General features: G+C 36.0%; 1 protein-coding gene across 5 annotated transcripts in view; it reads left to right on the forward strand.

Moving 5' to 3' along the window:
• JMJD1C (jumonji domain containing 1C) overlaps nucleotides 1-25,457 on the forward strand; it is a 315,528-nt gene that overhangs the window by 45,812 nt on the left and 244,259 nt on the right. For 4 of the 5 annotated variants that reach the window (XM_032842143.1, XM_032842164.1, XM_032842153.1 and 1 more), the window contains exon 1: nucleotides 12,430-12,612. The exons of the other annotated variant lie outside the window; for it this stretch is intronic. In XM_032842143.1, coding sequence (XP_032698034.1) covers nucleotides 12,439-12,612 — 174 coding nt within the window. In that variant the 5' untranslated portion in view covers nucleotides 12,430-12,438. Of the gene's footprint in view, nucleotides 1-12,429; nucleotides 12,613-25,457 lie in introns of those variants that run through there. 5 annotated transcript variants of the gene reach the window in all.

A 25,457-nucleotide genomic window follows, 5' to 3' on the forward strand; every position in this document is an offset into this window, starting at 1 on the left:
TCGACAGCCTTAGGAATGGTAGTTGGTTGCCCGGATGATAGTTGATTGCCACCTGATTGCTAACCATGTGATAAGAGGGTTGGCACTTTCAGCCCCATCCCTTGACCTTTATGGAGGGCACAATGGCTGGAAATTGACTTCAGTCATCAGTGGCCAGTGATTTAATCAATTGTGCCTATGTAGCAGACCCTAAATAAAACCATTTAAACAATGGGGTTTGGAGATCTTTACAGTTGGTTCACATATCCACTTGCTGGTAGGGTGGCATAGTCCCAACTCAATGGAAACAGAAGTTCCTGTTCTTAGGACCCATATGAACCTTGTCCTGTGTACCTTCTCATCTGGGGGTGTGTTTGTGTCCTTTTTAATAGATTGGTAATAGTAAATAAAATATTCTTGAATTTTATGAGCTGTTCTAGCAAGTTACTGAACTGAAAGGGAGGTGGGGTTTCACCTCCATCTTGTAGCCAAGTCAAACAGAAGTATGTGTAACCTGGGGACCCAATACTTGTGACTGGCATCGGAAGTGAGCACAGTCTTGTGGGACTGACCCAAAAGCCTGAGGAGTCTGATGCAGACTGAACGGTTACTGTCAGAATGGAAGTGAGTTGTAGGATGCCTGGTGGTATCTGGAGAGTTCGAGAATTAGATTGTGTGAGGAAAAAACTGGTAAATTTGGTGTCAGAAGTGTCGTTTTGAGTAAAATACATCAGTTGCTCAAAGAATCGGCAACTCAGCTGCCTAAGGTTTGGCCCCTGCTCATCTCTTGGGAGGTCAACTCTAAGCCCTTGGAATATCCTGCCTGATAAGAGGGTCTTTGCTTACTTGAGGGCCTTTGGCCACCCCATGTTGTCTGTGTTGACAGTGTGGCTGAAAAGGTCGTGGAGACTTTGTGCAGTGTAGTATCAGCTTGACCTCTGGAGGAGTTGGAGGCTAAGGTCAGCTGTGCAGCTGGCCAGTCCTGCCTACGTGTCAGACCCCTGATAAAAATGCTCAACACCGGGCCTCAGCTGAGTTCCCTTGGTTGCCAGTACTCTATGCATGCTGTTATACTTTCTTGCTGGGAGATGTAATTGAGATGTGAGTGCTGTCTCTGCAACTCTGCTGGGAGAGGACAACTGGAAGCTTGGTGTCTCCTGGACCCTGTCCTATATCCCCCTTCCCTTTACTGGTTTTAATCTGTGTTTCTTTGCTATAATAAACTGTGACCATGAATAAAACGGCTCTTTTGAGTTTCATCAGTTTCTACTGAATCATTGAATCTAAGGGTGGCTTTGGGGATCCCTGAACTGCAGAAGTTCATCCCTATTATTGCTAGTATGAATACTCAGTTCTTTTTTTATTGTTGAGTAGCATTTGGAGTTTCTTAAATTTCCTGTTGAGCTGGTTGTATCCAGCTATTGGCAGTTATAAATAAAACTGCTCTAAACATTTGAGAATAGGTTTCTGTGTGAACATAGGTTTTTATTTCACTTGGGTAAATAACTAAGAGTTGGATTGCTGGGTTATATGAAAAGTGTCTGTTTAACTGTTTTAGAAACTACTAAACTGTTTTGCAAAGTGGCTGTACCATTTTGCACTCCTTCCAGTATGCGAGTTCCAGCTGCTCATTATACTCCTTATACTCCTCACTATCTGTATGGGCAGTTTTATTTTTCTTTTAGTTTTAGTCATCCTGATAGATATGTAATAGTATCTCACACAAATAGTTGTGCTTCACATTTCCCTAATAACTAATGATATTGGGTATCTTTTCATGTGCTTTTAAATGCCATTCATATATCTTTTGATGATGTGTCTGTTCAGATCTTTTGCCTGTTAAAAATTTTTTTTTATTACTGGATTTTGAGAGATCTCTAAATATTCTGGATACCAGTCTTCTATCAGATATTAGATTTTGCAAATATTTTCTCCCAGTCTGTAACCTTTGGAGAGGAGTTTTTAATGGTAGTATTCAATTTTTGATTTTATAAACTTTACAGATTTTTAAAAATCTTTGCCTAACCCTGTGTCATGAGTAGTTTTTTATATTTTCTTCTGAAACTTTTTTAGTCTTATATTTTACATGTAGTTCTGAAACTTTTTTAGTCTTATATTTTAAATCTAGTTCTATCATTTTGAGTTAATTTTAGTATATGGTATGAGATATTTAGGGGGGCATGTGGATGTCTAATTGTTCTGGAACCACTTGTTGATGGGGCCATCCTTTTCCACTGAATTGCATTTTTACTTTTGTCAAGACTCAATTGCCCATATATATATGGGTCTATTTTTGGACTCTTTAAATATTCATCTATTCATCTATTTAAATACTCATCTATATTCATCTTTTGCTGATGTCCTGCTGAGTTGATTAATGTATCTTTATAGGATAGTCCTGAGGTAAGATAGTATGAGTCTTCCAGTTTTTTCTTTTTAAAATTGTTTTGGCTGTTTCCGTTCCTTTGCCTTACTTACTTATTTGATTTTAGAACCAAATCATTGATGTCAAGATAAAAAAAAATTACTTTTCTTTTTTTTTTTTTTTTAACATTGTATTTATTTGTCAGACAGAGAGAGAGAGAGCGAGAGTGAGTGCACAAGCAGGCAGAGCGGAAGGCAGAGGCACAGAGAGAAGCAGGCTCCCTGCTGAGCAAGGAGCCAGATGTGGGACTCGATCCCAGGACCCTGGGATCATGATCTGAGCCAAAGGCAGCAGCTTAACCCACTGAGCCACCCAGGTGTCCCCCAAAAGTTTACTTTTCTTTTGATTGAGATTACTTTGAATTTGTGGGTGAATTTGAGGAGCACTGAGTCTTCAAACATATGCTCATGGTATATCACTCAACTTACTTAAGTCTTCATTCTTCAGTACTTTGGAGTTTTCAGCATAGAGATCATGCATATATTTTATTACATTTATATATATTTTTATGTTTTTTGGTTCTGTTATAAACAGTGCTGTTTTTAAGTTTGGATTTTCCTTTTTTCCCCCTAGTGTAGAGAGATATAATTGATATTTACATAGTGATCTTATATTTTGCAACCTTGCTAAATTTACTTATTAGCTCTAGGAGCTTTTTCTGAAGATTCTTCATGAATGGATACAGACAGATGTGCCATCTGCAAATAGAGGCAGGTTAATTTTTTTCCTTTTCAACTGTATGCCTTTTATTTCTTTTTTTTTTTTTCTTGTCTTATTGCACTTTCTAGATTTTGAGTGTGTTATTGAATAGGAGTGGTGACAGCTGATACCCTTCTTCTGAATCTTTAGGGGGAAACATTGAATCTTTTATTATTAACTATGATGTTAGCAGTAAATTTTTAGTAAATGCACTTCATCAGGTTGTATAGGTGCCTTTTTATTCCTGATGTGCTGAGAAGTTTATCATAAATAGGGGTTGAATTTTCTTAAATGCTTAGTTTTTGCGTTTGTTCATGCCATCGTATTTTTCTTCTTTAGTTTGTTAACCTGGTGAATTATACTGAATGATCTTTTAATTTTAATGTTCAATCAACTTGTATTCCTAGAATAAATCCCTATTGGTTGTGGTATTTTATTTTTTTTCCAAGTTACTGAATTTGATATGGTAATATTTTGTTGAGAATTTTTGCATCCGTGAAGGATAATTATCTATAGTAATTTTTTTCTTGTGATTTCTTTGTCTGATTTTGTTTTCAAAGTAATGCTGGCATCATGAAAATGAGTTGGAAATTGTTCCCTCCTGTTCTGTTTGTGTAGATTTTTTTCCCACTCTTTTCCTATCTAATTTCAGCATTGATAATCTCTTGACCAATTTTCAAGTTCATTGATTGTTTCCTCAGCTGTGTCAAGTCTGTTGCTGAACCTGTCAGAGGCTTTTTAAAATTTTGTTACTGAATTTCTCAGTCTTTAGCATTTCAGATTGACTCTTTTAGCTTTTCTATTCAACTTTTGTAGTCTCAATGATATTTGCCATCTGATCATACCTATTGCTTGCCTGTTCCATTTGATCCTTCATTATTATTAATAATTATTTTAATTCATTGGCTGATAGTTCCAACATTTTAGTTATGTCTTAGTCTGCTTTTGTTGACTATTTTGTCTCCTGACTGATTTGTTTGCCCTTGAGATTTTGTGTAGCTTATAATTTGGGAAGGGTGAGGGTGGCTTACCAAATTACTTTATTTGAAGGAATGATGAAAACAAAAGAATTTAAGGAGATAGTGGTAATCTCAATATGCATGCATTGCCTTGGGGACCAGGGAAATCACCCCTATATCCAAGCTTATGCTTTTTGATTGAATGTCAGCTCTCATTTGCAGGATAGTAGAGATTGAAGTACATAGTATTTGTGTTAAGAAATGGGTATGACTCTTCTTCTGCTAAGTTGTTTGAGTTGTTTGTGCATGGGTTTGAACCAGTCTCGCCTGGAGTTGATTGGGTTTACGTGGGGTTTCCTTGCTTTGGTTATATTCAGTGCATCATCAATTTTAAATACTTCTATCATCATTTTGTGCTTAATGGGTGGAGGTTGATTTGCTGAGAAGTTTTAACTCAAATGTTTTTTTTTAATTTCACCAAATCCTTAGGCCTTACTTATATATCTGTACTTCAGAGAGTCTGTCTATGAGCACTTTAATTTTTTTTTTTTTATACTGGAAGCTAATTTGCCTTATAGTGATGAGCATGGAGCATATCTTTTGTCCTAGACCAACATTAATTGTAGGCAGGTTCTGTTTCCCTCTCTTCCTAGTAATCCTGCTTTTTCCCCACTAACTGTAGACCTCTGTTGTTTGGGGCCAGGGTATTTTCTGTCCCTCCATCAGGAGTAGATATTGTCATCTAATTTTGAAAAGATTATGAAAATTTGAATTATAAAACTACTAGAAGAAAATATAAAAGAATACCTACATATTTTCTTAGCATGACGTAAGGTTGAAACATAAAGATATTAGCATATTTGTATAAAATTTTAAAAACTTGTGAATATTAAAAGCAAATTGCAAGTAGGGACGTAAACATCCATGTAAATTTAGATTTAAAATCAAATGAAACTATTGTTTTAAAATAATTTTTACAATTAAAATAGCTGAAAAAAGGACTTTTAGGTGTTATAACCAAAGAACATAAAGCCATGCAAATTAAAGGTTTCAGATATAAAGCTTATTTGTAATGCAGAGAATCTCAAAAATTCCTCCATCTGAAGTTAGTTCTGGTAGATTAATATGATAGCATTAAAGCAAATTTAGAGAGCAAAGGAAGCAATTCTATAGTGCTGTTCAAAAATTATTTAATTGGGAAGTCCTTTGGCCTGTATTATTTGTATGTATGTATTAATGATCAATATATTTATCTTCTGTGAGACCTTTGAGATAGAACTTTTCTGGCTAAACACATTTGTTTTCCTAAAGCAAGATTACTTTTGTCAATCCTTTAACATTTTTTTAGCTTTGAAACTACCATATGACAGGAGAGGATACTTTGCTACTTGATGAATTATTCAGAAGTCTTAATTGCAAGCTTTTAGGAACCTTAAAGATTATATTAGCCTCTACATGTTATATATTATTGCTAGAGAAGCAAAGTGGTTTGTCCAAAATTAGTGGTAGAAGTAACCTAGACTTGTTTGACTCCTGTTCTTTGATTATATATATGACTGCTAATTTCTAATTTGCTACATTTGGGATATACATCTTAAAACATCCATTTGTAAAGGGCTATATGGGATGGGAATTGACCAGTTGTAACCTAAGTGTTTGTGTATTTTCTGAAAAGTGAAGTTGGTTAGCCTTTTGAGTATTTCTCTTGGCCATTTAATGTTCGGTAATATAAAAATGTGTCCTGGAGTAACAGAATAGTTGGGGGATATTGATTTCAACTTTAAGTTTGTAGTTAAGGTTTTTTTTGTTTTTTTGTTTTGTTTTGTTTTAGGTCTGTTTTTCATATTTGTCAGCTGTTATTTTAAGGGAAAAATCTAAGGCCTCTCTTCCTGTGAGCTTCTGTGAATACAGGCCTTGGAATTAGAACACTATTTTATACACTCTATTTAATTGAAAAAATAAATTATCTGTAGTAGTGAAGCATATGTGTAGCTAGAAGACAATGCTTTCCTTTATATGGAGTCATTTATTTTTACTGCATATTTATGTTTTGTAGTAGGTTATAAATCTTATTATATGTAATCATGTGGCTTTTTCTACAATGTGCCAAAGAAAAGAATGACTAAAGATTCCCTATATTTTTACTGCTAGATCTTGTTTTGTTTTGGTTTCTTTGAAGCCAGATGTCATTAATTTGAGAAATATGCCTCAGAGCTGTATGTTCTTGATCAAAAAGTTCCTTCATTATGTAGAATCTAGCTGCATCTTTGGGGAAGAACATATTTGAGGAAGAAGTATAGATAGCATGCTGAGGTTTTGAGTCAGTATTTTTAGATTAGATTTTACTTTGACTTTCCCTTGTTTATAGCTTTAAATGTAAGAATAGAAGTTCTTTCCTTAATTACTTCTCATGGACATGAGCAGAAGTGTTCTTTAGAACTTTAAGGTCTGTTACAACTAATATGTGGCTAAGTGAAATCTTATGAGAACAGTAGGAACATAACCCTTTAGGAACCTAACCTGTTCATACATGAAAGAGCTAATATAGCAGTTGAAGATGCAAAATGCTGACTGCCATGTAGCATATTTTAATAGTAGTTAATAGTTGAAGCATTTATGAGAGGGATGAAAAAAAATGGACACCCCGGGAAGATCTTGCTGAATGCTCAATTTGGCAGCTCAATGGCAGTTTATTTCATATTTGCTCGTAGCTCCTCATTTCAGGAGATTAGGAAAATTCCAATGTTTTGTGCATTCTTTCTAAATTAAAAAATGGACTGTACCACCCAGGTGCCCCTAAAGTTTCATTTTTAATAGAAAATGTTGAGGGCGTCTGGGTGCCTCAGTTGTTAAGCGTCTGTGTGCCTTTGGCTCAGATCATGATCCCAGGGTCCTGGGATCCAGCCCTGCATCGGGCTCCCTGCTTGGCGGAAAACCTCCTTTTCCCTCTTTCATTCCCTGCTTGTATTCCCTCTCTCACTGTCTCTCTCTCTCTCTGTCAAGTAAATAAATTAAAAAAAAAAAAAAAAAAGGCAAAAGAAAATGTCAAAAAGAAGTGGTAGGTTCCTGTGCAGCCAGAATATAAATTGGAAACTGCCTAACAAAAGCAGAGAGCATACAGTTAAAAGGCTAAGTGGAGATTGCTTTTCTCTCTCTTTCCTTTCCTTCTTTCTACTTTCCTTTCTTCTTTTCAGTCCTCATTCCACATGTCCACTAAGAGGACACTAAGAAAATTATGTTTATACATGGGCTTCATCAAAGAAATTGAGATTGTTCTCTTTAGAATACTAAGAATAGACTGGCGTTTTAGATATATATTCAGGATCATTTTTAGGTTTGCATCAGATTGGTTGGTAATGAAATGAATGTTTTTCTTGTGAATTGTAACTCTTTCTTCATGTCTATACTTTAGAAACGATCCCCAGGAACAACTGTGCTTTCTTGGGAAGTCCCAAGTTTTATGAAGGTTTTATGTTGTATCTCCATAGTTAAATAATGTGTAGAAGCCATTATTTTAAAGGCAATGAATAACTCTGTAGGAAGAGCAAGAACTCATATTTATGAGTTTTGATTTAGAGATTCGAAGTTACTCTTAATTTGGTTGGATTTATAAAAAGTTACATTGTGTTACATTTGTTAATTGATTTGATGCCATTTATGGAGTATCTACACTGCACAAAGCTTAGTTGATACTGGGAGTATAGTTGTGGAAAAAATACATTGTTCTTGACTTTATTGGAGCTTATACTCTACCAACGGAGACAGATACAAAACAATTATACAATAAATGGTATAAAAACACTTGTGGTAAGCACTAAGACAAATCGGGAATGTTTTGAAAGTCCATAGTAGGGGATTCTAAGGCTTGGAATCAGAGCTGGCTTTCTTTAGGAAGTGACATTTGAGTTATTTATATTATCATTATCATAAATGTTATTGGGGTGCCTGGGTGGCTCAATCGTTAAGCGTCTGCCTTCGGCTCAGGTCATGATTCCAGGGTCCCCTGGGATCGAGCCCTGCATTGGGCTTCTCTCTTTCCCAGTCCCCCTGCTTGTGTTCCCTCTCTTGCTGTGTCTCTCTCTGTCAAATAAATAAGTCTTTCTAAATAAATAAATAAATAAATAAATGTGATCAAGGAATTCAGTTTAAGTAAGTGTTTAAGAATTCAGTTTAAATAAGTGTTTAGGGAAATACTTAAACGGAAGTTACTTAAGGTTTAGTGATAAAGACAGTAACAAACTTATTTTCATTCTAGGTCTTCCACTTGAATAATTCAGTTGAAATTTTTGACTTCCTTTTTTTTTATTCTTATTTTTGATTTTTAAAACTTTATTTTTCATGCCCAGAAGTACTTTATTAAACACATTACAGTGGCTTTCTTCATTGTAATATTGACTTTAGTAAGAGTTCCTATATGTGCCTGTATATAAAGACCTCATAACCCAATCTAGTCATTACATTGACAATTAATAAAAGCCTCCAAGTATAATAGATTTGAAAATTGTTAAAATGCACTTATCTTTTATGCCATTCTATTGATGCTTCCTTAAATAAACAAACTGAAGTATTTCTGTTGTCTTTCTACTTACACTGTGAGCTACTCAAAGACAGGCCCTATCTCTAGAACCTTGCAGGATGTGAGACACATAATAAGTGTTAAATAAACAAATGAGTTATGAATAGCCTGTGTTAATAAGGAGGTGGCAACTTGGTAACTGAACTTCATGTTTCTTTTAAGTGACAATTTAGCATAATGCAGGCTGCTTTGGAATCATAAGGCCTAATTTTGAATCCCAGTTCTTCAGTGTGTATGCTTAGGTGAGTAACTTCATCTTTAAAATAAATAAAATAAGATTGCAAGTATAAAGTATTTAGCTTAGTGTCTGAGGCGTAGTAATGTCCCATAAATGGTGGCTAATATTATTATAAGATACATGCATTAATCTTTCATCTCTTTGTGTTTTTATATTATTTATAATAGGTACTCATAGTGACATAAAATACCGGTATTTAAGAGAGTAGATAATTGGCCCTTCCTTTAACTACACCAAATCAAAAAGTGAAAAATTTACAGCTAGTAGGCTGTTTGCTTATTGAAACTAAACTTCATGAACTACTAATTATTGATAATTAAGTTGGTAATTATGACCCTTAACGTTACAATGAATACAATTCCTTCCTCTGTAGGTCATGTTTTTAAAAAATAGTTTTTATGAATACATTTTTGTGGATTTTTAAAAAAACAATCTCACAATGTATCTTTTATATAAAGATATTTGATGTATGAGGTTTGCTTGAATTGAGGGGGTTGTATGTATTTAAAGTATGTTACCTGTGGGGATGGAAAAAGTATAAGTTCTAGTCTATGTTTTTAATTTTTCAGCTTCTGTAAGTAAACTTAGTCATTTTAAATACTTTTGTGTCACTCTTTGCCTATATAGTGAAAAATTCTGTAACTTTTAAAAAAAATCTGTAACTTTAAAAAAAATCAACTAATGCATTTTCTGAGGATCTTTATAAAAGTAAAGCATGTAAAAGAACTAATTGAACAAACAAATATTCTAAGGTTTCAAATAGAACTTTTAAATTATCTTAATTCCATGTTACTTAGAGTTATGATTTGCTGGCAAAACAGTATAAACAGTCCTTGTAACAAAGCACAAAATACCAGCAAGCAAACAAAAATCCTTTAAGGCCTTTTTGTTCTACATTTAAAAAAAAATATTCTTCAGGTTTCTCCAGAAGCAAAATACCCACAAATTTGTGATTTTCTTTTTCTTGTAATTCGTTGTCATTGGCCAGAGTCAGGAGATTCATAGAATACTATTTGGAATACAGTAGTAAGAATATAAGACATTTGATTGAAGATGTTATGAAGATATATGGCCTTCTGCACTTGAAATATTTTGATCGATTTGGTGGATTTACGTGCTTTTCAAAGTACTTCCGAGGACAGCACTCAGCATGTAGTGAGGGCTCTTAGAAGTCCGTTTAGAAATTTACCTATAAAAATTGAAATCGGGTGGCAATTTTATGTAAAGCAACCCGACAGTCAATACTCCAAATATATAATTTAGTGAGTGGGATTTATGTAATAAGAGTGTTATTTTAAACTCTTAAGGGGCTATATTTTCTTACTTGGTCCTAGAATATTACTGAGACTAGGAAGCAGGCAATTTCTGTAACAATTGTGTGGTACTCAAGATGACAAAGCAAATCACTGATAATTTGGTATCAATGCAGATCATATTTTTTTCTTCTTCCATATTTTCAGCAGATTATTTTACTGGTTTCTTAATTCAAGTTGAGTTTCTTAGGAATCTTATTCTGTAGATCTCAAGATGATTTAAGTATGCACTGAAAGAGTGGGGCTGGAAATAAAATTGCATAAGTGAAATTAAATTTTTTTCTCAACTTGCCAGTATGCATTTCTGGACATGGTTTTTTCCTTTATCTATTACAATTTCCTATTTGCTCTTCAGCAAAATTAGATCATGATGATTAAAATCTGTCCTCTTTGTTATTTTCTTTTGTAACCTATTTGCAGTGGTCATGTTTTTTCTACTTCAGACAACTCGGCTTGGGTGTTCTAAGAAAGATAAAAACCTCAAGTTTATTTTAAATATTCAGATTACTAGTGTAACCTCTTTTAAAAAGGTAATATTTGGGTGGGGGTGCCTGGCAGGCTCAGTCGGTTAAGTGACCCACTCTTGATTTTGGCTTAGGTCATGAGATGAGCCTGCAGTTGATTCCACCCTGGACATGGAGCATGCCTAAGATTGTCTCTCCCTCTCTGCCTCCCTACCCGCCACTCTCTCAAAATAATTTTTTAAAAGGTAATTTTTTTGGAGTAGAGGTTTAGGAAAATCTCTAAGAAACCAAAGTTTATTTATTTATTTTTTTAGAAACCAAAACTTAGAATAAGTTTTTATTAGGCTAGAAGGATTTTTGGAGTTGATTATGGTCATTAGTGGCTCTGAAAATCAAAACAAAACAACACGGGACTGGGATTTTTAAAACTACCTTTTAAAAACACTATAACGTATGTCTGAAATTGAACTGCTCACAGACATGTAAAAATTAGGTTTGATTTAGAAGAATTCAAAGATTGCATCAAGTAAGGAGTAATCATTCCAAATTTGAGATCTGTAGGTGTAGGGAATACAAAGCCCTGTTGTGAGTGGATGGAAAGTAAACATTATTTATTTTACTGAATTGTGATTGGCTAAAAACCTTTTCTTTCCACGATATTCTCTAATAACTGAATCTGGAGCCTTTAGCCCTGTTTTTATATGACGAGAGAGTTTGAGGTATGTGCTAGTACTGAAAGTACTCAAATTGGCCCAGAAACTAGATTTTAGGGACACTGACAGAAGCCCTCAACAGGGCTTTTGACATTTCTTACAACAAAGCAATAGCGAGTGTAAATGTCTGAAGAGTTTAAACATGTAATTAGTATCATTGCAAACAGGAAGGATGAAAGGATGACAGTGTTTTCCTCATTTTCATTTGGAGTCATGTACTGTTCTGCAGTGACTGTTTTCAGTGGAAAGTCTTGCTCTGCTTTGTTTTTAGTGGAAAGCGTTGCTCTGATTTGCTGCTGGGACTGTTGTTTCAGGTGAAATTTGGACTAATTCGGGTGGCGGGCACTATGTGTTCTGAAAAACATAGCTTCAGAGATGCAGGGTTTAACCTGGAGTTTATTTTGTGACCCAGGGTGGAACCAGGATGCTTCACTTTCGCCTCACCGGCCCCCCTCCCCCCCATATATACTTTTGAGGGAGCGGCGAATAGAGAGGTGACCCTCAAATACTCTAAATGGTGTTACCAAGGGAGAGCATTCCTTTATCCCACGCTGCTCCTTATTCTTAGCCTGGCTGGCCCCACAGCCCCCTTGGCAGCGTCGTCAGGTACTACTTTCCGTCTGTGGTGGTTCCTCCGACCCTTTCCCGCGGCTCCCTGCCCCCGCCGCGTCGGCGGAAGGAGACGCTCGGCGCTCTAGCCTGCGAGTGGATGGGGAGGCGGAGTAGTACTGTCCACGGTGAGGTAGCGGCAGCGGCCGGGGCTGCCTCAGGGCCTCCGACGGCGACGGGGGTGTGGGGATTTCTGACAGTTTGTGTATGTATGTGGACGTGTCTGTAGCTACAGTCAGAGAGGCTGCTAGTCGGGGAATCTGGGGGAGTGTTGAGGACTGTGAGTGACCGAGGTCGCTGTGCCCTTCTGGACAGAGCGCCCGGTGCGCCCCCCAGTCCGCGCTCGCTTGCTCGCGGGGCTGCCGCGGTCCCCCAGTCCTCTCTCCTTAGCATGGGCTGCCAGTAGGAACAGGGTTTCACTGGTTCCCGTGCGGTGGAGGAGGCAGCAGCCGCTTCAGCAGTGATGGCTATGGCGGTGGAGACGCGGCTGGAACTGGTGGGGAAGCGGTTCCTGTGCGTGGCGGTCGGCGAGGAGGCTCGGCCCGAGCGCCGAGAGAGTGGACGCTGCTGGCGGGGCTGGCGAGCGGGGGTCATCCGAGCTGTGTCACACAGGGACAGCCGCAATCCGGACCTGGCGGTAAGAGAGCGAGTGCCCCTCAATCTCCCAGCCCACACCCGCACTGCTTGTCTCTGGCAGCATCTTGTCTGGTTACCTCTGGCACCTCGCGCAGCCCAGCCAGCTGGCGGTCACGCCCCTCTTTGGAACCGTCCGCTGCTTTGCCCTCATCCCCTGCTGGGATCTCCCACGTCCTCCTGAGTAGTTTTCCCCGTGGAGCGGTGCCGGAGCAGGACTCCTGGGCTTCTCCACGGGCCCCTCCAGGCCCCTTGGCCGCTGTCTGGGAGGGGGTCAGCGCCTCTGCGGTGGCCGTGGAGACCTTGCCGAAAGGCGGGGCTGTGAGCCAGTGCCGCTGGGGCAGGTTGGGGGTGGCGGACAGAACACACACCACTCGTGGCGGTAGGGGGCCATCTTCACCAACATCTCTTTCCTTGAAAAAGTCTTACTATTCCAGGGGTTAGAGAATTAAAACTTAGGCAGTAAGGTTGCTGAAGGGAGGGAGAAAAGCAAAGAGACACCTCTGTGGTGTTTCAGGCAGTCCTGGGATTCGTGTGTATTTTCCAGGCAAAGGCTGTGTGAGTGGTGGCATCTTGATGCAGCCTTTTTTTTTTTTAGACAGATGCTTGTAATTCTAACTGGAAACGATGAAAATGAAATTTTTTTATTTGAAGGGCCATAGAAATTAACCAACCCCTCCCATTCTTCCTCCCTTCCTTCCATTTGTTTTTCTGTGGGGTTGTGGTTTTTTAGAAAGTGAATAGTATTTTAAAAATCATATACAATTTTAAATGAAACAAGAAATATTATAAATTAAAATGTTATGCCCTGCCGAACCTTAAGGGTCTTTTTCTTTGCTTTCTTTTCCTTTCATATGATACTGCCAATATTTTCTTTCAGTAATGTAGGATTGTGCGCCATTTCAAGAAGGGATATGCTCTTGATAGGGTTCCATGCACATTTTCACTTGGGGACAGGTTGGAAGGGGCAGAGTAGAGGCTAGGCATTGACTAATCTTCGCCAGGTTATTGGTAGTGCCTCGGGGTATTTAATTTTTTACTGAAAACTTCAAACACGGTAATATTTTCTTTCCTTTTGTATATCTGTGAGTTTACATTTCCAAATACACTTTAATATCTATCTATACATGTGCATATCTATTTTAATATTTTTCTTGGTTTCTGACTGCTTTTGTGAACCCCTGTTTCATGACTGTACTCATTGGTATGGTTTCACTGGGAGTGTAGTAATGTTGACTTGATATTGCAAAATAGGCTTGTTTTGCTAATAGGTATTTCTAATAGGAAATAAGCAGAAAAAAGCTAATTTTGAAGATTTTGCTTGGTTATTTTCACTGGAAGGAAGAAAAAGCAAATCTTTAAAAAAATTTCTTGTCTTAATGATTCTGTAGACTGTGTCAGTTTGGTAACCTTTTTGTGTAAAAGGCATGTCCTGAGTTTCTCTCTCTTCCTCTTACTGTGATACAATATTGTCTTGGCTTTTATGTGGAAGCTAGTTGGATTATGGCTTAGCATTTTAAAATTACTTCGGAGCAAACCTGGAATGATATTTTGTTTTCCACAGCATTTGATTTTAGTAGGTGAATGAAAATTAAGGAAATGTAGTTTTAAATTATGAGTATCACTCACAACACTCAAGTTATCAGTTAAATATATTAACTTTATTGCATGGAAATTTAAATGATATAAAGAATGGATTTATGTTTATCACCTTTTACAAATGTGATAAGCTGGCTATTTAAAAATGAAAAGTATATGTGGATGGTGGTAGGGACTAGAAAGAACAGGAATGAATTGTCTCAGGTGATGGAAGTGTTTTGTATCTTGACAGGTACAAGGGTTATATGTATTAAAACTTGCTGAATTGTGTCCTTAATAGTTGCTTTTTACCATATACACATTTTACATAAAAATGCATTTTGAACCATAACTATGTGAACCTCCAGCAGTTTCTCCTATTTTTAAAAAATTAATTTTATTTAAGCACTCTTTACACCTTTGTGGAGCTCGAACTCACAACCCCAGGATCAAGGGGTGCTTGTTCTTGGGACTAAAAAACCAGTCAGATGCCCCTCCAGCAGTTTTCCTTTGTCTACAAGTCTTTATATGAAAAATTTTTTATGTGGTGTAACTGAGTTTTTTCAGTCTAGAACCTACAATTTCAGAGTTATTCCCAAGCGTTCTTACATTTTTCTTTTTTTTTTCCTTTTATATTCCTTAAATGAAATGAAATGAAACATGGGTCAGGTTAGCATCAATATACTATAATTCTCCTTCTAGACTTTTTTTTAAGATTTTATTTTTAAGCAGTCTCTACACCCAAGGTGGTGCTTGAACTCATAACCCTGAGATCAGGAGTTGCATGCTTCACTGACTTAGCCAGCAGGACACCCCTTTTAGACTTTTGTTACTGAAGAATAAATTTCAAAGAGCTTTATGAATTATATGAAAAATGCTGGTATAAACAGGGTATTTTTATGTTTTTTTTTAAATATAGATCAACTTCCTTTTTAAGATTTTATTTCTTTATTTGACACAGAGAGAGAGACAGAGAGAGAGGGGACACAAGCAGGGGGAGTGGGAGAGGGAGAAGCAGGGTTCCCGCTGAGCAGGGAACATGCTGGACTCTTTCTCAGGACCTGGGGATCATGACCTGAGGGGAAGGCAGACACTTAACGACTGAGCCACCCAGGCATCCCGTGTTTTTGTTTTTGATTTTTTTTTTTAAGTTAAATATATGTAACTTAGAGTCTGCAAATGTATTAGAAATCTTAGTTGTATGTTTTTATGGCACATGATTTGAAAGGATAACTATAAGAACTTGAAAATAGTTTAGGGATGGGCACCTGGGTAGCTCAGTTGTTAGGGGTCTGCCTTCTGCTCAGGTCATGATCCCAGCATCCTGGGATTGAGCCCCATATCTGAGGCTCCTTCCTCAGCGGGGAGCTTGGTTCTGTCTCGCCAGCTCCCCTGTGCTTGTGTTCCCTCTCTCACCATCTCTCTCTCTTTTAAAATAAAATAAATAAAATGTTAAAAAAATAGTTTAGGGAATACTTTATCTCAAAAGTTAATCAGTTATTTTTGATCTTATATATGAAGAGTTGCTATGTGTATTAATGCTCTGTCACTGCTGCTAATACAAGTTAGTGTTTTATACAATACAAATTGATTATTTATAGTTCTGGAGATGACAAGTCTAACATGGCATCCAGTGGACTAAAATTGAGAGAAGGTAGAACTGTGTTCTTTTCTGAAGGTCCTGGACAACATGCATGTCTTTTCCTCTTCTGACTTTAAGAAGTATCCCATATTCCTTGCTCTAGGCACCTTTCACTCTGATTTTCTTGCCTCTCACTTCCACTTTTTAAGTGCCCTCGTGATAATATTAGGTTCACCCCAATAATGAAAAATAATCTTGTCTGCTAATTAACAACCTTGATTCCATCTGAATCTTAATTCTCCTTTGCCATCTAATGTAGTGTTGGCACAGATTTCATGGTGTAGGACATGAGCATCTTTGGAATGGCATTATTCTGCCCACCACACCAAGGTAGCAAAAATACTCTTTTACACTGTGAACATAAATAATTTCATACAAATAAATTAAGACTAAAATTAGTTGTATTTTTTCATGCCAGGAGTTTTAGTGATAATATCGCTATCTGATCTTTTGAGTAAATGAATTTAATTGATAGAATTTTTACTGGACTATGTGTGAATAATTTTACATAATTTTTGGTGGTTTTTAAAAAATGCCTGGTAAACCTTTTTGGTTATCTGTATTGGAATTACATTAACCAACAAAAGACTTTATCTGAGTGTTTTTTATTCTCAGTAGGACCAGTTTGTTGAAGTTGAAATACATAAAGTATATTGCGAGTCCTCAGAATATTGATTTTTTTGTTTTTGTTTTTTTGTTTTGTTTGTTTGTTTTTGTTTTTGTTTTTATCTCATTATTTAGAAAGTTTCTTGCTGGGACCCCTGGGAGGCTCAGTTGGTTTAGCATCTGCCTTCAGGTCAGGTTGTAATCCCAGGGTCCTGAGATCGAGTCCCACATCGGGCTCCTTGCTCAGCCAGGGAGCCTGCTTCTCCCTCTGCCCTTCCCCCTGCTCAGGCTCTCTCTCTTTCTCACAAATAAATAAATAAAATAAAATAAAAAAAGAGTTTCTTGCTTTGGTATATACATTTTGATTATTATTACTACCCTACTTTTTAAAGAATTTTCTGGAAGACTGATAGTATTATAGAAGGGAAGCTGTCTGTTGAGAAGTACTGTTGCATAATACTCATCTTCGAATAATATTGTCATACTAATTAAAGAGCAAAAATTGACTTACTGTTTGCTTGTTTTACTTCCCATCCATAAACTATAACCCTTTGTTTACTTATTTATCCAGCCATCTAGACATTTTTCCACTCACCTTGATGCTTAGGGTGATTGCATCATTGTTTCAAGCTAACTCTGTTTAAAGTGTATATATATATTTTTAATGTCAGATTTTTCGTTACCCCAAAGGAACAAAAATTATATTTTGTTTCACACACCAAACACACACATTTGCTTGTTTGTTGGGGGATTTTCTGATGGTCACTTAGTGACAAGATTTTAAACTGTTCTAAATTGTACCTGTACATATAAGTTATTTTGCAGATCTTACGAGTCTTAAATATAAAGAAAATTTTCATGTTTAGGAAATTTAAGGTGACCTGTGATTTTTTGTGTAAGGAGTCCTTTTCCAGTTTTAGTCCTAATATGGTTTTGTTCAGCTGTCTTTTCATTTAAGTTTCATGTTGAATTGGTAACATTTGATACTCTTATAAATTTTGTTAGGATAAGTCTTAGGTAAGTCTGAAATTTATAATGGTCTTGCAGTATTGATAGTGCTAATTTCTGGTCTGTTTACAATGAATGAATGAATGATTTTTACTTCATTGCTCAGTATGACCTGGATGAGTTAACCATCAGGAAAATTGTTTAGCTGGTAGGTAGGAGGACTTTTATGTCTGATTTGAGTACATAGACTATTTTTTTCTCCTCTCTTGAATTGTTGTTACCCCAAAAGACTTTGGTATAGTAAGAGGAGTATATAAATTGTAGCTGTCCATAGTGGCTATAGTGGTACCTTATAAATTGTCCATTTCAGTTTTAATGACTAGCTTAGCTTGTTTTAAAAGAAGGTAATCATTACCCCATAAATGGTGTCATTTGTATGTTCTGTTTAAAATTAATTAAATAAAAGAGGTATTTTTTTTCCTCCTTTTGACCTGTCATACATATATCCTGGCACATAATTTGGTTCCATTAATTTAAATAGAGAATTTTAAAATTTATTTAAAATTTAAATTTTTTAATTTAATTGGACTAAGGACATTTTACCACGAGAACTCTGTTCTTACCTTCATATAATGATATCATTGCATTTGAAAGTAAAAATGTCCCAATATTTCAATGTAATTGAAAGCATATAGGCTGTGTTTATAAATTTATTATCTTTTGTTAATTTCAAGTTACATACAAAGAAGGTCTTCAACTCTCAAACTCATACTCATTTTCTGTCCCCTTATGTGTTTAGTACAGTATCAAGTATTTACTCTTAGATATTTAATAAATGTTCATGGAATGATAAATGAATGTCGTAAGTTCCATGAATACTTTATACTAACCATCACAATCTAACCATCACCTACTACTATTTACTATAAATTTTGAGTATCTTTTTTTTTTCTTTTGTGGCATTGTGTATCTTGGTGGTTATTTCCCCAGTATCTATTATGTGTTTGACTAAACTGTGGGCCATGGTATTGCTTAGATAATCAGGTGGTTGAATTCCTGTGGCTACATTGATGGGTATAGATAGGCCCTAACTAATTAGGTACAATCAGAATGAAGTCAAGTACAGTACTGTGTGTGTGTGATGCTGAAATTGCCACAGCTATTTCCATTCTTTAAGGTCAACCAGTTTGAGGACAAAGCTGACAAGGAGATGAAATTGTTTTCTGAAGCCTAAATACACTGTTGGATTTTTCACCTGTGGGATTTTTCATTTTGGAAGAGTAAATTTATGTCTCTTTGTGTCGTTTTTTTTTTTTCTGTGGAACTAAAAGCATTTTAACTGATAAATGTGGTGATATTCTATTCCATTTTTTTGAGAAGCACATGTAAGGGGCATTTTCATGACATTCTTATCTTCTTTGTTATTTGATATTTGACATTTAGACCTTTGTCATTAACTTCAGTGATGATTTTCAGGGAAGATGATATATTCTGCTTTGTGTCTTGATGTATCCCAAACCTTTGAAGAATTGTTTTAATGCATGTAGGACATACAGATACCTAATTTTCTAAATAACTGAAAATTAGAAATAGCATTTGAATTTTTATGTCAGAAAGAATCTATAATCCCCTTGTAATTAAAAAGAAATTTCAGGGGGTGCCTAGGTGGCTCAGTTGGTTGCCCGTCTGCCTTCAGCTCCAGTCATTGATCCCAAGAGTCCTGGCATTGAACCCAATGTCAGGCTCCTTGCTCAGCAAGGGAGTCTGTTTCTCCCTCTCCCTCTCCTCTGCTTGTGTGTTGTGCGGTCGTGCGTTCTCTCTCTCTCTCAAATAAATAAAATCTTTTTCTAGTTTTTAAAAAAGATTTTATTTATTATTTGTCAGAGAGACAGAGAGAGCACACAAGCAGGGTGAAAAGCAGGCAGAGGGAAAAGCTGGCTCCCTGCTGAGCAAGGAGCCCAAAGTGGGCTTGATCCCAGGTGCTTGGGATCATGACCTGAGTCGAAGGCTGAGTCTTAACCCACTGAGTTACTCAGTCATGCCAAATAAAGTTGAAAGAAAGAAAGAGAGAGAGAGAAAGAAAGAAAGAGAAAGAAAGAAAAAAAAATTCAGGAAAAAGGAATCTTTAGTGTTTCAGAAAGTAACAAGAAATTGGGACAACTGGTTGACTCAGTCAGTTAAGCGTCTGCTTTTGGCTCAGGGCATGATTCCAGGGTCCTGGGATTGAGCCTCCACATTGGGCTCCTTGCTCAGCAGGGAGCCTGCTTCTCCCTCTGCCTGCTGTTCTCCCTGCTTGTGCTCACACACTCTCTCTCTCTCTCTGACAAATAAATAAAATCTTAAAAAAAAAAAAAGAATTAAACAAGAAATTAACTTTTAGTTTTTAGGTCATATACCATAAATGTTGTATGTTTCTACTCTGTGTTATAGATGAATGTGTTATAGATGAATATCTTATCAGTATACTCTTCTTTATCCGCAATTCTGAAACTCAGATTCTTTTGTACTAACAGAGTATTTTTAATGATTCACTAGGAAAACCTGACTAAATAACTTTTTAAAAAGTAAAATCTAATATAAACTGAATAATCTTGTTTTTTGAGAGAAATATTAATGTGCTTAATTTTAGGATGCTGCTCTAAACTCCACATACAATGTAGATACTTTTACATGTAATATACATGTGATATATGCACTGTGTCATCGTATTCAACTACTACTATTATATGCCCTATGTAACTTTATAAAACTAAATTTTGAACTCTAAAACCCATCTAGTTGGAAGGGTTTAGGATGAGGTATTGTTATTTAAAAATTAATAGCGATCTTTTAAATTCATTTTTATTTTAGAGCAAGTGCATGCATGGGGGGAGGGGCAGAGGGAGCAAGAGAATCTTTTTTTTTTTTTTTTTTTTTTAAACTTTTAAAGGAGAAAGAATCTTAGGCAGGCTCTACATGCACCATGGAATCCTACATGGGGCTTAGTTTAATTACCCTGAGCTCATGACCTGACGGAAATCAAGAGTTAGACAACTGATTGAGCCATCCAGATACCCCTATTCTAATCTTTTTTAATGGTGGTGATTTAATGGTAATAGAAGTTACTAATTTAATTTGTTTCAAGATTTGACAGTGATTATATTTCTGCCTGATGTTCAGTTAAACAGTTGTTTTAATGTAAATTTTTGACAAACTTACTATTTTTTTGATAAAAAGTTCTTAATGTGATAAATCTTTGAGGATTACATAATTTGCCCTTTAAGATTGTTTACTAAAATATAAATTATCTAATTGGATGGAGTCTTTTCACGTAGAATTTTTTTATTTTGTAGCTATGTTATAAAATTATTCTAGTAAATCCATAGATGAAAATCTTATGTTTATTTTATAATGTAGGACCTATTGATTTAATTATGGAATAAGTGGTTAATTAGTAGAAAACAGCATGTTATCCTTTTACTGTTTGGTTAGACATAGGGCTTAAAGTTCTGAGCTAGAATACAGTCCAGTCCACATTTCTTAATCAGTTGGAACTGGGAGTCTTACAGGATTTTGTGTTATATTTGAGCAGCGTAGACAAATGCTTATATCTCTCATTAAAAAGTATGAATACAGTGAAATCTGACTTTTGGGTTTATTGGCTGGTAGACCTCTTTAGAATTAATAAATGTTTTGGATTACATATTTCTTAATACATTACAAATTTTAGGTATAGTATTTCATCTATATTCATTCAAATCAGCCCAACAAAATAGGTGTTAATAGAATGTCTTTTGAAATTAGTTTGAAAACATAGGAATTGTGTGTAAGTACATATAAATACATGTTACTGATCACTATAAAAGACCTTAAGTTTCAATGAAGCATTTCTCAAAAGTACTTTTAACATTTCACTTGATTTATATAGTTTGGGTCTCAGTTTTCTCATTTATCCTAGTCAGTGAATGGAATCAGTCTAGATTCAGAGTTTTTTCTATTCTCTAACTCTAGAGTTGTGCTGTTAACAATTTCTATCTGGAATGTCCTGGGATAAAGTGTTTATTAGGCAGAAATCAATTTCAGATTCCTCCCAAAAGCTCCTAATTCTGAGCTAATGAAATTTTTCATTATGATATACCTTTTGTATTGTATTATATGGACCACAATTCTGTACTAAAGTAACGTGATTTCTATTTAGTGTTTTTTTTTTTTTTTTTTAGATGATCAAGATGAGTTTGTAAGATTTGAATTTTTGTGATTGTAGAAATTGTGGTAGAATAAATATTCCAAGGCTACAATATTGGGCCTTGAGATGATTGAATATATATTTTCCCATACACTTGACTTTTTGATGAAAATACTCTATGGTTTAAATTGATGAAAAGGAATGAAATACTACTTCTTTAAGTGAGGCCTTCGGCCCAGGTCATGATCCCAGGGTCCTGGGATTGAGTCTTGGCATTTGGCTCCTTGCTCAGCTGTAGCCTGCTTCTCTCTCTCCCTCTGCTTGTTCAACATCTCTCTTTCTCTCTCTCTCTCTGTCAAATAAATAAATAAAATCTTAAAAAAAAAAAAAAGGTTAGTAATTCACAGATTTTCAAAGTAACAACAAAAAACAAAAACCCAAGCCTCTTCTATTGCTGTAATAAATATTCTCCTTGGGGTACAGCTGACTCTGTCGATAGAGCATGTGACACTTGATCTTGGGGTTGTGGGTTCAAGCCCTGTGCTAGGTGTAGAGATTACTTAAAAATAAAATCTTCTAAAAAAAAAAAATTCTCCCTGAACTTTGCTCTTTTTTGATTTTTGTTAGCCTCATGATTCAGGTCCCTTGGGGGTTTCTTCCTTTCCTGATTAAAATTTCTCCCAGCTTCTTAATTTAGTGTTAGAGATCCAGTCCTTTGTTAACTGTTTTCTTTTGTCTCTCTCTTTTTTTACTCTTGTTATTCTCTTTAGAATTTACTGGTACTTGTTGCATCATTAGTCACAAGTCTGCAGCTTAAGCATTGGCCTTCAGTTTGAATCCACCATCTCTACCTCCACCTCCTCCTCCTTTTTAAACAAGATTTTTATTTATTTATTTGAGAGGAAACACTAAAGTAGGGGAAGTGGCAGAGGGAGAGGGAGAAGCAGGCTCCCCACTGGGCAGAGGACCATCCCAGGACCCCAAGATAATGACCTGAGCTGAAGGCAGATGCTTAACCAACTGAGCCACCCAGGCACCCATCTATCTTCTTTTTTGATGAATTTATATGAATGCCCCACCTTTGAGTATGATACAATGTTCCTAAAGTGTTTATTATCTTCCTGTGAAATTAGTGTTCCTTTTGAGACTTGAAGTGGTCTCATACTGGCTTTAAAACTTTCATTCACTTTCACCTTTCACTTCTCTCTCTCTCCCTCTGCTTGCCACTCACTCTGCCTGTTCAACATCAACAAAGTAGCTGTTTATGGCGTTCTGCTCATTTCTTCCTTTAAATTGCAAACTTCCCTACTCCCACTTCTGTGTTTTTTCTCCCCAGTTTGTATTGCCATTGGCTATACTTTTATTGCCCTACGTGCATATTAAGTGGTCTTTTTACTTTCAAGTTTCTTCCTTTTCTAGTCTATTCTGTGCAGTGGACAGATTCCTCATACTGAGTCTCCCATTAGCTCGCTTTTGCTTTTCCAATAAAGTCCAAACATCATCACCCTAGTGTTTAGACCTTGTCAGTCTTGCCCCATCCTTTGAAATTTAAAATTAGCTAATCTCTTATGCACACTGTTCCGTGGTGTTAAATGGAAGTCTTGTTGGAGTTTAAAAACTTATTATAACCAACTGTTTATGAAATCATAAAATGCATTTCATATTTACTTCTAAATTTCATTTGCTGATGAAATTTCTGATGTCAAACTGATGAGCACATTATTATTTGTTAAAAATGGTATTACTTTTTTATCTTGAGAGAGCCAGTAGTTCATTTTTGCTTTTGTTTCCCTTGCCTCCTGAGACGTATCTAATAAGAAGTTATTATGGCTGAAGTCAAAGAGGTTGCTGCCTGTGTTTTCCTCTAGGATTTTTGTTGTTTCCTGTCTCACATTTAGGTCTTTCATCCATTTTGAATTTACTTTTGTGAATGATGTGAGAAAGTGGTCCAGTTTCATTCTTCTGCATGTTGCTGTCCAGTTTTTCCAACACTATTTGTTGAAGAGACATTTTTCCATTAGCTGCTATTTCCTTCTGTGTGGAAGATTAGTTGGCCATATGGTTGTGGGTCCTTTTGTGGGTTTTCTGTTCTGTTCCATTGATCTATATTTCTGTTTTTGTGCTGGTACCAAACTGTCTTGATGATTACAGCTTTGTAATATACCTTGAGTTTCTTTTTCAAAATTGCTTTGGCAAAAACTTCCGTACAATGAAGGAAACAATCAACAAAACTAAAAGATAACCTACAGAATGGGAGAAAATATTTGCAAATGACATATCTGATAAAAGGTTAGTGTTCAAAATCTATAAAGAACTTATCAAACTCAAAAGCCCCCAAATAAATAGTCCGGTTAAGAAATGGGTAGAAGACATGAACAGATATTTTTCCAAAGAAGATATCCAGATAAATACCAGATACATTGAAAGATGCTCAACAACACTCATCATCAGGGAAAGACAAATCAAAACCATGATGAGATACCACCTCACACCTGTCAGAATGGCTAAAATTAATAAAACAGGAAACAGTGGATGTTGACGAGGATGCGGAGAAAGGAGAACCCTTACACTGTTGGTAAGAATGCAAACTAGTGTCAACCACTCTGGAAAACAGTGTGGAGGTTCCTTAAAGTTAAAAATAGAACTACCCTATTACCCAGTAATTGCACCACTAGGTATTTACTCAAAGGATACAAAAATACAGATTTGAAAGGACACATGCTGCACCCTGATGTTTAGAGCAGCATTAATAGTAGCCAAACTATGGAGAGAGCCCAAATGCCCACTGATTGATGAATGGATAAAGAAGAGATGCTATGTGTGTGTGTGTGCACACACACACACACACACTCACACAATGGAATATTACTCAGCCATCAAAAAGAATGAACTCTTACCATTTGCAAAGACATGGTGGACCTGGAGTGTATTATGCTAAATGAAACAAGTCAGAGAAAGACAAATACCATATAATCTCACTCATATGTAGAATTTAAGAAAGAGGGCAGGTGAACATATGGGAAAGGGAAAAGAAAAAAAGGAAAGAAGGAAACAAACCATGAGAGACTCAACAATACAGAACACACTGAGGGTTGAGAGTGGGAGATGGGCTGGGGATGAGCTAAATGAATGATGGTTGTTAAGGAAGTCATTTGTTGTGATGAGCACTAGGTGTTACATGTAAGTGAGAGATCACTAAGTTCTATACCTGAGCCAATTTTACCATTTATTTTAACTAATTTGAATTTAAATAAAAACTTGAAATTAAAAAAATGGTATTTGGTGTTGCTTGAACTGACTCAAATGAGAAGACCAACTTCTAATCAAATTATATATATAGTATTAGTCTATTTGTTTTTGAAAGACAAAATCCAGTTTAACAGCATTTTACACAGTATTTATGAATCTGGAAGGACTACTTTTCTTTGATTTTAAGATACACATATTCCACATTTTACTGTTTTTGAAATTAAGGCACAGCTCATAAGTAGTTCACATCAAAAGTGATTTGTTTGTCACTGGAATATCAAGTGACAATATATTAGTGGTAGTCTGCCTGCAAAGTATGTGACCTTACTTGTGTAAAACTTTTCAGTCTTAGTATTCCTTTAAACTCTTAAATATTAGAACTTTCATTTTTGTAGTTTTTACTCTATTGACATTTGCTGTATTAAGAATTAAAACTAAAAAAAAACCAAACAAACAAAAAAGAATTAAAACTCAAGAGTTAGGACATACAAGTAGATATGCCATTACCTGTCAGAACAGTGCTATCCCACTGCATGTAGCCTGTAGAAAATTGCTTATACCCTGATAGAGTTAGAGTGAAAAACACAAGGATAAGTATTAAGAGATTTTTTTTTTTTTTTTTTAAGATTTTTGTTTCTTTGTCAGAGAGAGAGCGAGAAAT

This window comes from Lontra canadensis, unplaced genomic scaffold, assembly GCF_010015895.1.
Source record: "Lontra canadensis isolate GAN:19392208 unplaced genomic scaffold, GSC_riverotter_1.0 scaffold3, whole genome shotgun sequence".
NCBI lineage: Eukaryota > Metazoa > Chordata > Mammalia > Carnivora > Mustelidae > Lontra > Lontra canadensis.